The sequence below is a fragment of the Condylura cristata genome, unplaced genomic scaffold, assembly GCF_000260355.1.
Source record: "Condylura cristata isolate star-nosed mole 26May11 unplaced genomic scaffold, ConCri1.0 scaffold00003, whole genome shotgun sequence".
Classification (NCBI taxonomy): domain Eukaryota; kingdom Metazoa; phylum Chordata; class Mammalia; order Eulipotyphla; family Talpidae; genus Condylura; species Condylura cristata.
Window position 1 is genome coordinate 19,654,454 of NW_004567104.1, and position 17,322 is coordinate 19,671,775.

At 43.1% G+C, this 17,322-nt stretch overlaps 1 protein-coding gene across 1 annotated transcript in view; it reads right to left on the reverse strand.

The window, feature by feature from the left end:
• Nucleotides 1-448: 448 nt before the first annotated feature.
• Nucleotides 449-17,322, reverse strand: part of KLHL6 (kelch-like family member 6) — a 41,987-nt gene continuing 25,113 nt past the window's right edge. Inside the window, exons 3-7 of the mRNA XM_004675018.1 lie at nucleotides 11,796-12,245; nucleotides 8,148-8,385; nucleotides 4,457-4,659; nucleotides 2,359-2,572; nucleotides 449-750 (exon numbers count right to left, since the gene is read on the reverse strand). Coding sequence (XP_004675075.1) covers nucleotides 449-750; nucleotides 2,359-2,572; nucleotides 4,457-4,659; nucleotides 8,148-8,385; nucleotides 11,796-12,245 — 1,407 coding nt within the window. The remainder of the gene's footprint in view (nucleotides 751-2,358; nucleotides 2,573-4,456; nucleotides 4,660-8,147; nucleotides 8,386-11,795; nucleotides 12,246-17,322) is intronic.

Here is a 17,322-nt window from a genome sequence, read left to right on the forward strand (position 1 = left end):
TACTGAGTAAATCCTTCAAAGAACTTGCCATACAAAAATAAGCCAGCTGTTTGCCTTTTTTCCTGTCTTGAGGAAGAGAGCAAGGCAGAAAGGACCCTGATTCTGAAATCGAAAAACCTGGGTGTAGATTCCCAGTTTAAAATAATAGCCTGTCAGCAGGTCATTATGCCAGTGAAATGAATTGATATGCCAAAAAGCTTGCATAGGGCAGGTGTGTTTTGGTTAAATATCACTCTTCTTCCCTCCTGAGGTAGGTCACGAAAGCATCCTGGCTGGTCCCAAGTATCCCCAAAGTCTGACTTCCAAGCGACCCCCTCCCAAGGGTAAATCGCTGGGAATTTAAAACACAAGCTCAGTCTGCAGTCTGAAGTGGGGTGGGAGGGTGTGAAGTAGGAAGGTCTCCCGGACACTGCCCAGCTCCCCCACTGGCTGGCGCTGGGCTCCGGTGTCAGACGGACACGGCTCCTGGCACAATCCTCCGGATGTGTGTGTATGACTTCCTGATGGTGACGCTGCCATGGTGTGACACCCCCCGGGGCAGGACGCACTCCTCCGTCAGCTTTTGGGCCTCGGGGTCCCAGCACAACACAGTAGCGATGACCTCGTTTTTCTCGTCCCGGCCCCCGGTGATGTAGAGTCGGTTGTTGCAGGGCGCGATGCCGCAGCTGGCTCGCTCATGGCTGAGCTGGGTCACCAGGCACCAGGTGTCCTCCAGAGGCGTGTAGGCATACAGGGCCCTCATGGCCCCCCCTGGGAGGAAGGGAAAGACAGTGGGCATCTCGCTATTGTTCGGGTGTCTTCTTTGAACGGCTAAAATTCTCCTGCCCATTTGACTATCGTCCTACCCAGAGAAAATAGACTGACCACTGACCAGAAAGCCAATGTGGAGCACTCTGGCAGGAAGTGGTGGAGACACCTCACAGCCCCCTTTCAATTAGCCAGATGCTAATCGCAATCCAAAGGACACCTGGTTTACCACGGCTGCCCAAATGCACCCTAAGCCTGCTCCCTGGAAGAAACACCACCTGGTGCACCAGAGAGACTCAGCTCAGCACCGCACCTCTGATCTGCAACCCTAAGTGTGGATAGCAAGTGGTTAGAAGACATCAGAAGAACAGGGGTATAAAGCACACGGTGGAACACTGGTCACAGAAGTGGCGACACATGGCAGTGACTAGAAGTGGTGGCGCCTCTGTATCAGAGCATGACCTGGACGGACATAAACCCAGGACATCTGAAGCAAAGGAGAAATGGGGGTTTTCCTTAATCTTCCTTTACATTGTCTCCAGGAAGCATTCTCTGATTAATGCTCATTCTTAATTTCAGCATCCTTTAATCAGTAGTTTGCAATATGCAATCCCAGCTGCATATTAAAAACACTACGTCCTATTGGCCAGAACAGAGCATTCTGATTTAAGTGGCCTGAGTGAGGCCTACCTACATCTAGTTTTGTAAAAATCTCCCTACGTGATTCTAACAATAGTCAGGATTATAATTCAGCATCCTTAACATGTCATGTAGTGGGTTTGTTTGTTTGCAAGGTGGACGGGGAAAATTCCACAGAAAACAGATGTATTTTCCAATACGGGAATATCCCCTGCAGTAGAGAAGAAAAGAGGTCATTGTAGGTGTGGACAGCTCCGAAATCTGCATAAGGGGCACATTTCTGTAAGATTCTCAATTTTCAAGTTCATCTGCCCTTTCCAATTCAGATTTTCTGTAAACTAGAACTAAATCAGAGGTTTAAGTCTCCTTTCTAAATTCACATCACATCATGAAAGAGAACAAAACTGAGTGCCTAACAGTCCCAGAACCTCCTTTGAAAAGTACCAATACGATCTTGTTGCTAATTTCTGCTAAAATTGGACCGTCATAAACAAAAATAAATCAGTGCAAAAAATAAAAACATGTCAGCAGTGAGGAGTGAGCCACTAGTCACTAGAACTAGCAGTGACGAGTGAGGATTTTCTTCTAAAGGCAACTTTTCAGAGCCCTGAAAACAAGGGGTAAGTGTAAAATCACCATTAATACAAAATAATAAGTAACAATAGTTACTTATTATAATAAGTATAATTTATTGGGCACTCACTGTATACATTTCAATTTTTATCATTTACTAATGCTTACAACACTTCTTGGTTGCTGTAGAACTCTGGCTTCTCCCCTGGGCAGGTGTCAATCTGCTTTGTCTCAGAAGTGGAGGCTGATTCTGCATCCAGGACTGTGAGGAATACCGTGAAACCTGGAGCAGCCCTACCCACATCTTTCAGGAATTCCTCATTTTCAGGACAGCTTTGTCTGTTCCACCTTCAGGGCTACAAGGGTGGAGGACTTCAGAGAAACTATTTGTTTACTTACCAACGACATAGATGCGGTCACGGAAACTCACTGCATTGATGCATTTAGCCTCCACCGGCATGGGCGACTTCAAGTTCCACTTATTGGTTGAAGGGTCGTAACACTGGGTCTTGTCAGTGGCCAGTTTCCCATTGGGTCCTCCCCCAATCACATAGAGCTTCTTCTTGTGGCTTGTGGCTGCGAAGGAGCTGACGTGGGCGAGAAGGGGGGCAGCCTGCAGGAGGCACAGGCATCAAAAGGCATCAGTCATACACCCAGACGCCTGTACCAACAGGAATCAGGGGACACAGGCCTTTGCATACTTTGCCTGGAGTCACAAGATCTGTCACACTTGAGACAGACAGAAGATCAAAGCACACATCCCATCCTCCTCCAGCCTAGCCAGGTGCATGTTAGAGATTTCCAGCCTGTTTCCCCCAAGTCCAGCTCTCAGAGATAGAGGCGACATGGGAATAAATGTTCATACAGATGGAACCAGCCAATGTTGGAAGAAAGTGCTGTCTCAAGCATGCATATTCATATTCCTTCAAAAATATTTATTGAGTGCCTACTGTGTAGAGAGCATTATCCTTAGTGTTTATATCCAAGAAGGAAAAACTGGAGTGAGGGTTTCAGGTGGCCACAGGGGAGCACATGCCTCCATCTTGAGCAACATGCAGATGGTGTGATTCAGTCAGACTGTGCTTCTACCCTGTGAACCCCTGGGCACTAATGGGAACTCCTAAAAGCCTTTTAGCCACTAACATGAGCCCACTGGGTCATGGAGCAGCTCTATGTAAACAGTGTAAATAGTGCTGCAATGGACATACGGGTGCATGTGTCTTCTGTATTAACATTTTAGTGTCCTTTGGGTAGATCCTTAGGAGTGGAATTGCTGGGTCATATGGTAGCTCCATTTTTAGTAGTCTGAGGAACCTCCATAGAGCTTTCCATGGTGGTTGGACCCATTTGCATCCCCACCAGCAGTGTAGGAGAGTTCCTTTTTCTCTATATCCTGTCCGACATTTATTATTGCTAGTTTTTTTTAATGTGTGCCATTCTCACTGGTGTAAGGTAGGACTTGCAAACTGAGAAGCTGTTGGACACAGGCCCCAAAATGTGAAGCATTCTCTGGGCAGCTGTTTTCAAGATGACAGCTCTAGACTGCATGACCCGCTACCTTTGTTTGTGGCCGTGATAAACATGTTTTATATTCCCAAAAGCTGGAATGTGTCCTGATCTATGATCTAATATGGAGATATTACATCTAAAATTGTTTTATTTTATTGTGTAAGGACACAATAAAGGACAGTCTTGTCGTCTGTGGGCATAGTACCATACGGCAGCTCTCTGGAGCTTATCCATCTTGCGAACCTGAAGCCAGTGAACAGCAGCCCTTTGCCTTTTCCTGAGCGTGCTATGTACTGAGGCTGTTTGCTGAGGTCTTGTATGCTGCATGTAAAGGGCTTATGGCTAATAGGCTTATAAATAAGGGCTGACTTCTAAATGCTATCAAATGACTCTGGATTCAACAGACAATAATAGAGAGATCCCATGTGTCCACTGTGGAGAAGAAAAGGGCAGGTAGCATCTGTAGCAACAGTCTCTGGGCCAAAGTATGAACCAAGGTCAATGTCAAGCCTCTCCTCCAGAGCCCAGTTCTAGCCAGGGTAGGACAGGTGCCCATACAGAGCTTCCCCGCCTGGAAGAAGTCACTTCTGTGACCTGATCAGCAATCTGAAGCAGTGGCCCCTATGATGAGGGAACTCAGAGCCACTGAAAAGGGTCTCAGTGGAAGCAGAAAAGATCCTGAGGCCATGTACAGCTAACCCTAGAACAAAGGGGTAGGGGTCTTAATCCTGCAGTTAAAATTCCCATATGTTATAGTAGCCCAGCCATATATGTTAGTTCCACATGGGGGCATACAACCAATCCATCTTGGCAGTGGTAGAATTCATCAATGTGTTGCCCACACAGAGACAAAAAGTCCCTCTATGAGTGAACCCATGTAGTTCAAATCCCTGTTGTTAAAAGATCAATGGTACTTCCATGGGGGTAGACCTTTTTGAAAGCTTTGAAATAGTAATACATAGCATCTCACTGATGTCGTCTCCCTTACCTCTGACCAGCAGTTGTGGAAGGGGTCATATGTCTCCACATTGTTGATCCTCTGCAGGCCATCGAAACCTCCGATCACATACACCTTGCCTCCCAACACCACCATCTTATGCCTCCAGCGGCCTATGTTCAAATATTCAATTTGAATCCATTTGTTGATCGAAGAATTATATTTCCAGACATCATGCTGTGTTTCTTTGCCACCTACGAGCGATAAAGATTTCAGGGGATTTTTTTTTTATCTTTTACATTTATTTCCATACATAGATGTTAATATTTGGGCAATATTTGGTATAGCTCCCATAGTTCTCCCACCACTTAGCACCCATGCTCCAACACCAAAGTCCCTTGTGCTCTTTCCTCCCCTGTTTTGACACCTCTCCTTTCAGAATTTTTTTTTTTAAGATTTATTTATTTATTTGTACAGAACAGGGGTACAGGCCAGAGATGCGGAGGGTGAAAAGATTCACCAGGGACAGAGTGGGGAGCAGAATAGGCCAACTGATGAAGTACACTGCTGAGGGGAGCAGCGGGCGGGTCAGGAGAGGTCTGCCGTGCCATGTGGATCTCCTCCAGGGCAGGCAGGGATCGAACTCATGCGGAAGTGGCTTTAGCTTCTTAGTGCTGCGCTTTAACCCGCTGCTCCACCAGGGAGGGCCCTCCTTTCAGAGATTTAAGAACCTACCTGATGAACATATACAGCTTCATCCATAATTTCCCACACTTGCCCTCCCCCCCAGGACAGACAAAAGAAACAGTCTTGGGGCAATCTTGTCGACAGTGCAAACACAGGAGAACAGGGAGTGACAGTATAAGAAGGAAAATTACAAATAACATCCTGTCCTATGTCACCCTTATGCTGTGAGAGTGCAGAGGGCTTCAAGGAGATGGCATCCAAATCAACCCAGTAGGTGAGATAATAGGAGCTTGGACTCAGTGTTTTTGAAAAATGAGGGGAGGTGGACTCGTAAGGTCTTGGTGAGCAGACAAGTTAGAAAGCAGCATAAGTTCTAAGTTTGTTTATTTATTTAAACCTGGAAGAACATCAAGATATCTTGCAAAATTCTCTCGGTTCATATCTGATCATATTGGAAAATTGGGAAAATATACAGAAGAAATATAGTGAAAACACTACATGATATATATCTCAGTAACATCTTTAAAACTCATCCCCCAAAGCAAAGAAAGTGAAGTAAAATATAAACAGCTGGGACTACATCGAACTAAAAGGCTTGCTTCATTAGCAAAAGAGACATTAACCAAAACAAAGAGACACCCTACTGACTGGGAGCAAATTTTTGCACTCCATACAACTGATAAGGGACTGATCACAAAGATCTACAAAGAACTCACACAACTCAACAAAAACAAAGTAAATAATGCAGTCAAAAAAAGAAGAACTAAAAAGACACTTCTCCAAATAGGAAATGAAATGGCCAACAGGTATACGAAAAAATGTTCAACATCACTTATAATTTGGGAAATGCAAATCAAAATCACAGTGAGATGTCACCTTACACCAGTGAGAATAGCACATATTAAAAAAAACTAACAATAACAAATAATAGCAAAGATGTAGAGAAAAAGGAACTCTCCTACACTGTTGGTGGAAGTGCAAACTGGTCCAACCAAGAAGGAAAGCTGTGTGCAGGTTCCTCAAACTACTAAAAATGGAGCTACCATATGAGCCAGCAATTCCACTTCTAGGGATCTACTCAAAGGACACAAAAACAGTAACTCAAAAAAGACACCTGTGTTCATTGCAGCACTCTTTATAATAGGTAAGACATGCCAACAACTCAAATGTCCAAAAACATATGACTGAGTCAAGAAGATGTAGTATATATACACAGTGGATACTCTTCAGTAATCAACAATGATAAACTCATGCCATTAGCAGCAACATGGATGGAGATAGAAAGGATTGTGCTCAGAAAAATAAGTCAGAAGGAAAAACCAGGTAGTTTCATTTCTAGGAGGAATACAGGGGGATCAAATAAGGGATCAGGAAAAAAAATAAATAACAGGCAACTATGTATCCGTGATATCCTATGGGATAGGGGCGGGGGAAGGAGAGGAATCAAAACAGGGGTGGGAAGAGCACAGGGACTGTGGTGCACAAGTGACTTGGTGGAATTCCATGGGGCTACACCTGAGGAGAAAGCATACATTGTACCAAAATGGACAAGGATGTAAAATATACAAATAAAAATTTTAAATAAATATTGAAAAACTTCTAAGTGGGGTTTGCCCTACTTTAAGATAACTTTGTTTAAAAGAATGAGTTGCTTGCAGTAGATAATGTGAAAACAAGCTGATAACATCTGTTATTCATGGCAGCGCTCTAAGCAGAAAGTACATAATTCCATTAGGGAGAGACACTGACTTTGTTGGTGACTTTAATTGAATATTTTAATAGTTTTGTGTCTCACCAACTACTTAATGCAAAAGATACACTTTTCAGATTATAAATAGACACGAATGTGGCAGTGAGTATCACTAATGATTCTCCACATCTCAGGTTAGTACAGTGAAGCCCAGAAGCAAGACCAAGAACCTAGGTCAAGGGCCTGCTCATCTTGAATTTGTATAGGGGCTGCCAAGTGCCTGGCAAAACTGCCCTTGTTGACTTTCCCACACCCTACTCACAGAGGTTATTAAGAGGTGAGGTTTTTTTTGTTTGCTTTCTTTTGGTTTTGTTTTGTTGGGTTCTTTTGTTTGGTTTTATGATTATCACAGTTTGGTTCTCCCTGACTACTAGGGATACTGAGTTTCTTCCTCTACTGTGAATATTTTGCTCACATAGTTTAACCATTTTTTTCTTTTTTAGAGCGTCTACTTTTTCAAAACACTGTGATATTAATGCCATTTTAGGGACCATCAAAAGTAATAAAATAATTATAACCTTTCAAAGAAAGGTATGAAAATTATATTGAGTTTAGATTTAAATCCTGCCTGGTTTTTACCATTGTGTGACCTTGGAGTACATTCCATAACTTTTCTGTATCTGTTTTTTTTCATTGTAACCTGAAGATGGAAATCACCTACCTTATAGAGCTGATGTGCTACTAAAGTGTAAATTCATCTACGATGCTATAAAGATAGTGAGGAATATTAATTGAGTTTTTACTCTATGGCCAGGTACAATGCCATAGGTACTGGTCTCTAAATATTAATTGAGTTTTTACTCTATGGCCAGGTACAATGCCATAGGTACTGGTATTGAAAACCTTGTTGAGGTTTATGGAATTGAAGGATTAATGAGACAGGCATAAAGTAATTAAGAAAAAAACAGAAGTAAGAAATGAAAAAGAATGGATTATTACTGATTCATCTAAAATATGACTTAATAAACTTCAGGGGAGAAGTTGAGTTTAAGGGACAGGCAGACATTTTTATTCACTAAGTACTACTGGTGTCCAGCTCAGGGTCACTTTTCTTCTTCTTTTCCATGAAGAACTGGCCCTAACTGCCTGTCCCCCAGATCCTAGTGCATTACAGCTCATATGTTAGTTCTCACGCAGTAGTAATGTGCTCTCCAGGAAAAAAGACCTGATCTCCTGATCTCCACAGCCTGACCCAGTCAGAACAAGTCACTCCACTCAGTAAATTTAGGATGGTGGCCTAGCCTTCGCTCAGGAAGATACATGGGGCTCTGGAGGCTGCTTTAGTATCATGTGGCTGCTGCTTACCTGAGATGTAGACCTCATTTTTTAATGTCACACATGCAAATTCCACCCACTTCTTATTCTCCGTCTCCAGCTCGTGCTCTGTCATGGGAAGTTTGGCCACCTCCAGGCGACTGCGTCTCAGAGGGTCCAGGCAGGTCACCTCTGCCACAAAGCGCTCATCCTTCGTGCAGCCACCAATGATCATGAACACTTCGGACTGGAATTCGTGCATTCTGGGCTTGGTGCGCTCTGAGATGATCTGCAAAGCCAAAAGCAGTACAACAGGTAAGAGGACACAAGGTTGGAAGCCAGCATAGGGGGGCCTTTGCCCACTCTGCCACCGGATGATCTTGTGCCAGCACCTTCTTGAACCTCAGTTTTGTCATCTATCTAATGGGGATGTCTGTGGTAATTACTACAAGCTTGTTGTGAGGATTAACTGAGATCTTAAATGAAATGGGCCTTGCCTGGGGGCTGGTGCTTAATACATACTCAGTAACATTTGTCTTTTGGTGCTTTTGCTGTTTTTCTTTAAGAAATCCAAATCTTTTTACCATCAAATGCACTTTCCTGCCTCTCCCTTCCTGCCTGCTCTGAAGACCTGAGTCCTGGAATTTCATTTCTGGTCACCTCTTACACCCTTCTCCTCAGTTTCGATTTCTGAAAAATAGCCCAGACTTTGCTTTGATACTAAACTTTTGGAAGTGAAGTCTTCACAAAAGATGCATAAAGAACATTCAGAAACTTGGGAGAAAGGAACCAATAGGGACTGGGCTGTGGTCAGGGAGTTTAGGGGGCTGGGACCTTCCAGAACCTCAAATGAGCAAATATCCACACCATGGATATTTGAAATGAACTGAAAGTGCAGAGATTTGAATCAGATACATGAGAATTTATGCTGGTTCTCTTAGGCATGTGACCTTGGAGAAGTAACACAATCTCCAGATGTGCCTATAATTGTTTCATGTCATTGTTGTCTGAATTCATGAAACCATGACATAGAGGGATAAGCAGGGTATCTCAACAGTCATGCAGTAGAAGTCATATTGAGATTGTCATTCTCACTTTGCCCTTTTCCTGGTTCCACCCAGGCCCTGGGCTTGATGGGGAAGTTTCTATAGATGAGCAGATGGGAGTCAGAGAGGCAGCATCATTTTCTACCTCCAAGTGGCCACTTTCCTATAAAGTGAGGCCTGACATGAGGTACAGAATTGTGATGTTGTCCACAGATGTGACAAACAGGTTACAGTCGCAGTCGACCTCTCAAGCAGTGAATCCAAACATTGGTCATGAGTAATTAGACCAGACAACCCCTACATCTACTTTTCAAAAAAAGACCTTGTTCTTCTGCACCAAGGAGCCAAACACAGTCAATTTCCCATCCACAACTCCTGACTTTTTCTTTTACTTCACGGCAAGGCTCTCCTTTGGGGACCAGCAGGAAGACGTGGGGACACAGGTGTGATGAGAAGACCCTGAAGGCACTGGCAGTCAGAGGCTGGCAGGATTAGAGTGGGACGGGTGCTCCCAGGATGTGGAGGCTCTGTGGGAACACCACTGGCAGGTAGGATCTCAGCAATGAATTGCTCCCCTGTGATTTCCCCCCAGCTACCAGCCGTGATGGTCGCCCCACCTGCCCCTCCTCATAGCTAAGAGTAACCTCCAGCACCAATCTGATCTTCTTTCTGGGAAGATTTATGGTTGCACTAGAATGCATTCCAGTTCGGATAATCAGACCTTTGCTTCTCCCCTGAAAGCCCCACCTTATTCAAAGTGCCTGCTTCTACCTCAAAGTCTGCTGGTCAACAAGAGTCTGGCCTAGCCATCCTCTTTCTTCTGACCCCCTGGGATGGCATCCTGTTCCTGACCTGGTCTGTGGAAGACTCTGTTTCCACCAGGCCAGGAAATCATTGCATTTCTGCAACTGTTTGAATCTTCCCATTGCACACTGTCCCTAAATCATCACTGCCTGGTAGATTTTCTTCCTCTCCACGAAGCTTATTCTTGTCTTTATAAAGTTTTAAATAAAACATTTCTTAGGAATTGTTCACAAAAATCAGGTAGTGTAATCAGACATCTTGGTACACGTATTCATCAGATAAGCATTTACCAATCAGTTACCATATAGTAGGAACTATATGGTAGGAACTCTCCCAAGTCCTAGAGGTAAAAAGGCCAATAGGAACTATTCTCCACCCTAAAACTTTCCTAGGTTAGAATGTTTATAGATGAGGAATTCCATGGCAACCATGTAGTGGTCGGTGCTATGAGAGAGCAGTGTACCAGATGCTATGGGAATGAGAGAAAAAGTGATGCATGTACTTTTTGAGACAAGAAAGTGGAAAACTAGATGAAAAAGAGGAAAAAGCATTTGAACAGCACCTGCATTGACCTGGAGGCTAATAAGGAGCACTCCCACACTTTGGGGAATTACAAACAGTGCCGTGGGACTGTAGGAGAAGAGAGTCGCTGGAGATGACGCTAGTGAAGGAGGCAGAAGACGAAGTCTGGAGGCCAGGCCCCGGCTGCTTAGGTAGGAAGTGTGGGTTTGATCCTGAAAGTGGTGGGACCCAATAGGAGGGTTAATCCCAGGATGGAAACTATTAGGTGTGAGCTTTAGGTCATTCTGCTAATGAATTGGAAGGAGGCCACTGTGGAGGCAGAAAAGTGAGTTTTAAGGGATTTTCAGGAATTCAGGAAGGAAGTAGAAATTGTCTGTATCAGAGGAAGCCCAAGAGACTCAAGTTTCCCAGAAGGAGAAACTAGGCCTCTAGCAAACTCTTCCTGCATAGCTACCCACGAAAACTCTCGCCCAATGCAACTGGGTAGAGAAGGATGTGCCAAGTGTGGTGTTAATATTGTTACGGGGTACCCCAGTGTGAAATGGGCTGCCTGTCTGTGGGTCCTCACCCACGAGCTTAAAATTTAGTTGTACTGCGGACACACACAAACGGGTCAATAATGGGTTTATTTACAATAAGGGGAAAGGAAAAGGACCAACCCAAGGAAAGAGAGAGAGGTACAAGGTAACTAGAATATCGTATCAGCTTGGCTGACTTGGAGCTCTGGTAACAACTAACTAATAGACCCCAGTCACCATGTCCCGATAGAGCTTTTGCCCCAGAGAGAAAGAGTCATTGCCTCTCCTCTACAGCCGTTGAAAATCGCTCCCTATTTATCCCCCAAAGTCCCAGAATGCCTGCTTAGCTCTGTCCTTGAATCTTTGCAGTTCTCTCCTTGCTACTGCTGGGAGTTGTAGTTTCTAATCACTGGAGTAGGGGTTGAAGTCCAGAAAGCTGGAGTAGGGGGTGGAGTCCACAAAACTGCAGAGTTCCTTTAGGACATCCTTCCCCTGAATAATATGTCCAATATATCTTAGTAGCATCCTTAGGGACCCCTGACTGGAGGAGAGTCCCTAATAAATAGTAAGTGATCGGTAAATGCAGGATTTCCATATCCCAGCTAGTCCTCTCAATAGTTATCTAAAATGAAGTGTCATCCTCATTTTACAGATTAGAAATCCAAGGTTTCTAGAAGCTCCTGACTCAAACTAGCAATCTGCAGCAGCATCCTCTCCATGCCCTAGGGATTCGTGAACCAGCCTCACCAAAATGTCTGCAAGGCTTGCTATGCGTTCACTTGCTGGCTGACTGGTGCATCTCAACTCACCTCATTGCCAGAAAGATGATACATCCTGGCTTCCTGGAGCAGCGGGAACACCTCAGGGCACTGCCTGATGAGAGGATCTGCCTCCACGGTCTCCACAAAGTACCAGGGATCCAAAAGCGGCAAGCGCACATTCTCCAGGACATAGGGGAGCAGGCAGAGTCGCTCTGGCTGTTTGTGCCGGACCCAGCTCATCACCGTCTCAAACACCTGGGCCTCCTCCGTCACATACAGGTCATCACTCCTCAAGATGTGGTACAGAGTGTCCACAGGAAGTTCCAGGAAGTCCTCTGAGTTCAGAATCTGCACGAAGTTTTGGATGATGTAGCCCTGAACCTGTTTCTTTAGCCTCTCCAAGGAGTGTGTGTCTGCCAGTCTCAGTATTCCAACACAATTTTCTGGGTTCAAGGCTTCTGTGAGGAAGCTGGCACAAGCATCTACCATCCGCAGGAACTAAGAGAACAGACAGGCAGCAAATCAGGTCAGAAGAGGAGTCTGCCACCTGGAAGTTTATCAGGGAGCCCCGTGAGGCTCACCTAAATGATCAATGATAGAAACTAGCTTAATAAATAACATCCCTATTTTCAACAGCACAATGGTCATTAACAAAACATTGTAGAAAAATATTAAATGACTTGGAAAATGTTCAGTGGAGCTTAAAAATGTATTCACATGGCTCTCCCTGCACCTGCTGGCGCAGCGGGTTAAAGCACAGCACTAAGACGCTAAAGGTACTTCAGCATGAGTTCGATCCCTGCCCTAGAGGTGACCCACATGGCACCACAGACCTCTCCTGACCCGCCCACTGCTCCCCTCAGCAGTGTACTTCATCAGTCGGCCTGTTTTGCTCCCCATTCTGTCTCTGGTGAATCCTCTCACCGCTCCTGCACCTCTAGACTATACCCCAGTTCTGTATGCATAAATGAATAAATCTTTTTTAAAAAAATGAATTCACAGGATGTGGAGAAAAAGGAATTGCTGATGGGAATGCAAACTGATCCAACCTCCACGGAAAACTGTAGTGAACACTCAAATACTGAAAATGGAGCAACTGTATGACCCAGAAATTCCACCCCTAGAAATCTATCCAAAGGATGCAAAAATATTAATTCAAAAGGACCCCTTCACTCTAATGTTTATTGTAGCATTATTTACAATAGTTAAACTATGGAAACAACCTACTGATAAATGCCCCAAAACAGATGACTGGATCAAAAAGATGCAGTGTGTATGGATATATGTATGTGCATATATGTATATGTATGTATATATACACAATGGCAACTGAAAAAAATAAACTCATGCCATTTGCAGCAACATGGACGGAGCTGGGCGGGATAATGCTTGGTGAAATTAGTCAGAAAGAAAGAAAAATATCAGATGGCTTCACTTATAGGAGGAACACAGGAAAATCAAATGAGAGGTCAAAAAAAAAAAAAGACAAAACTAGCATGAAAACTATAAGTCACAGACATACAGCAGGGAAAGGGAGACATAGAGCCGAGGGATCAAAACAAAGGAAAGAGCACAAAAGACTATGATGATGTTCACAGGTGATTTGGTAGTGCGGATTACACCTGAGGGGAGAAATCAGACACTGTACAAAAATAGACAATGATGTAAAAAAAAAATCTATTTTTAAAGTTTTAAATAAATAAAATAAAAATCCATTCATGGAATCTGGTCCAGCCTCTAGATTTAATCAGCAACTTATAGGAACTATAAGGGAAACAGGAACCTGTCAAGTGATACCACAGGAGTACAATCAGCAAAATCCAGACTGTGGGAAACTTCACAGAACAACCAGTTCAGTTTCCTCAATAAGTACATCACAAGGGGAAAGGCGAGAGAAAGAAGGGGAAGGAGAGCTTAAGGAGAAAAAGCTATAAGAGATACATCAATTGACTGCAAAATATGAACCTTATTTGGATCCCTGATTTAAGTAAAATAATGACAAGAGTCAGAGAATGTTTAGAACAATTAATATTTGATGATACGAAGCAATTGTTAATGTTAAGTGCCATAATGGTGTCATGGGTATGTTTAAAGAAATATACAAGTTACATTATGTAAAAAAATATATAAATATGTAAACTAAACATTTACTTTTAGAAATATATACAGAAATGTTTATGGAGGAAATGAGAAAAGCATTTCACAAAATCTATACATACATTATGATCTTTTTCATAAAGAAAAAGAAAAATTATATATATTTTTAAAAGGTAAGCATAAAAAAAAAAAAAACCTGCAAGATTAACACTAAGGTATTCACAGTTGTTTTCTCACTGCATATCCAGAATCTTGGAACAAGTTATGCTGCAGTAACAAACAAGCCCTGAATCTCAGGGGCTTACAACAATAAATGCTTACTTCATACCCACATTATACCCTTCACAGTCCTCTTCACTCCAAGACCCAGGATAACAAAAGCCCATAACTGAGATATGCCATTTTTGTGACAAAGGAGGGAAAAGAAAATGACAGAATCACACAAACGCTCTTAAGGCTCGTGTTCAGAGGTGGCCTATGTCATTTCCATTCCTTAACTTTGAGGAATAAGCCTTCCTTATGACAAAACGTGTTGTGGAAAGAATAATAATCCTCCCATATATACAGGTCCTTTAGGAGTGGATGGAGAATATACTGTGCAAATAATATAAGGTACCACACTCTTTAATAAGACTACAAAATGTTTTGTTACTTTGTTTAGATACTTTTAAAACCTGTAAAAGGAATAAGCACTTTGTAATTACAAGTGAATATGTAAAATTAATAATGGGTTTCCAAATCTTACTTTTAAATCATGATCCCCCTTTTAAGTCTTATGAATCCCCCAATATGACATAGCACATTACAGCTTACAAAGCGCTGTCCTATCAATTATGGTGCTTGATATTTATTTTGAGGAAGAGGGTGTCTCAAATTTTCATTCTTATTGGTTGCCCTCTCTCTGGAGCTTAGGTTTGCAGGAGTTCAAGCTACTATCCCTCTTCTGGTCCACTGGATCCCTTACAGGGTAAAGTTTCAATGTGGCCTTGGGTTGGTCAATTTATGGAAGGAGAGAAAAAAGGAGGCTAAAGGCAGGATTTGGGGAAGACTCGTTTGAAGGCAGGGTCCAATGAGAGCAGAACAGATGTGAGGGGGGCACCCCACAAAGAGTGTCTCCAGTCACAAAAACCAGGGGGAGCAGAGTTATGGGGCCTGAAGTGTGTGAATGGGAGCAGGAATTATCTTAGGATGGATTAAGTTGACTTTCTCTGACTTTACTCCAGAATATCCTAGGGTCACACATTTGTACTTTGGGAGACAAATCCCAATTACAAATTTTTTTTTTCATATCAGACCACTCTTTCTAATAAGTTTCCAGAACACTGAGGGTCAATGCCGTGTTGGAGAAGGACTGATCTGTGCCTCAGGTGGCCGTGACTGCGGCCTCAACCGTCGTCAGATCTGCTCCTCGCTTGAGCAACCGTAGAGACGGTTGAGACTGAGAATTCTAACACCTGTTTAGTTGTTTGCAGATTTTCAGTTCGAAAGTAAAAATATACAACCGAGACCTCACTGGGCACGTGACTACAGCCCTCTGTGGCCAGCCCTGTAGGTACCTGTGAGGTTGAAGGCATTCCCGTAGGGTGGTGGCTTCCGTTGCAAAAGAGCAGGCACACCAAGCCAGCACTAGTGTAAAAAGAAGGTTTTTTCAAGCATGTATCTGTCTCTCGGAGTCACTTAAAAACTTGGTAGCAGCAGTTGCTTTTGAGAACAGATATCTGGTCACAGAGAGAAACACTTTTCACTGTTTGTCTTTTTGTGCCCTCTCAAATTGTGTGTCTTGGGGAAGAATTATTTAGTGAAATCAATGAAATTTCTTATGAACAGAGAAAACGCCATAAGGGCACACATCAAAATTGCAGTTTTATAAGTAAACGATCAATTTGGTTTTTAGGCTTTGCTGTAAAGATTGAGCTTTCTACCCTGAGTGTGAAGTTACTATGAAGATTAGAGAAAAATAATGTAACACTGTCTTGCAAAATACAAGTACCCGATAAAAAAATAAATAAATAAAATGTAAAAAATGAAATGAGGTTCTACTGTGCGCCCTATTAATTAGCTCATTCGTGCCTCATAACACTATAGATTTGGTGTTGATTATCATTCCTGTTTTAAAGATGAAGAAAACAGATGCAGAGAACTGAGCTAATTTTTTCAGAGACATCTAATAAGAGGAAGAGTTAAAATGTGTACCTGTCTTAACTGATTCCAAAAATGCATGTCTTCACACTTTTTCAAGCTGCCTCTGGTAAAATAGTGTGTGCTTGGGATAAGGACTTGGAAAAGGCCCGTATGATTGGCACACTTCACCAGATTGTTCAAACAGCCTGTCCACACAGACACGAGAAGACCTGCCCACCATATGCCCATATGTAGGTGCAATATGCCCTGCCCCTGCCTGATGACTACTGCTGAGCAAAGAAGGAAACCATGAAAGAGAATCAAGTACTGAAGTTCACATGGTTAGAAACATTGACCCAAATGTGTCTCTCCACTCAGAAACCATTTCTTAGCCATTCAACCACTTGTTCACTTTCAGAATATGTGCTGAGCAAAATACAAGCATATGAAGAAAAAAAAAAAAAAAAACAGTGGGGGAGGCAGACAGTCATCAGGTAATCACACCAAAACATAGAACTGCAGCTACAAAAATGCTATGTAACAAACTTCCATGATTCCACCCCTGAAAAACTGAAGAAAGCCCTACTCCAGCTCTCCAAACCATGCACAATCTGGCTCTAAGGACTGGATGCTTCCTGAGAGAAGCCTCCACAGCTAGACTTGTCTATTTGCCTTCTCCAAACACCCCCAAGTTAACCCATCATGAGTTTTTCTACGCTCATACCATTTCCCTCACTTTACCTAATTTTCTTCCTCATCACTAACTGTTGAAATCCTATTCTTCCAACCCAGCCACATTTTGGAGTCTCACTTTTTCAGAAAGGATTCCAGATAGCTCATACTGGTTTCCACTGAGATATCTCTCTTTAAGTTTACCTCAAAAGAAGGTAAACTTACGAAAAAAAGTGAATACCACAGCTATCACTTAATCTATACAGGGTTGTTCTCTTCACTCAGACTAGTCAATTCTGGAACCCATGGATGGGCTATGAACCCCTGTAACTGTATGCAAACATTCGTCTGCATGTGTGGCATCTTTCTGGGAGCTGAGCTTATGGGACATGCAATGAGTTACCCTCTGGCAGCCACACCGCCTCCCTCACCCCAGGATGATGCCAACACTGGAGAAGCGTAGACCTGATAGGCCAGAGAAAACAGAGCTGGACTCTTAATCAGACTGTGCTTTAGGCCTTCCATACTGCTGGACATTTTAAATTCTGAATCAAAACTTGTTTAAGAAAGAAATGGAAGTATAGGAAAGGGAGAAGAGAAGAAATCCTACCTATTCATGAAGCCACTCCTCCTTTGTGGCTCTCCAGGTGCCCAACAAGGAATCAACTCCTCCCTCCTCTGCGCT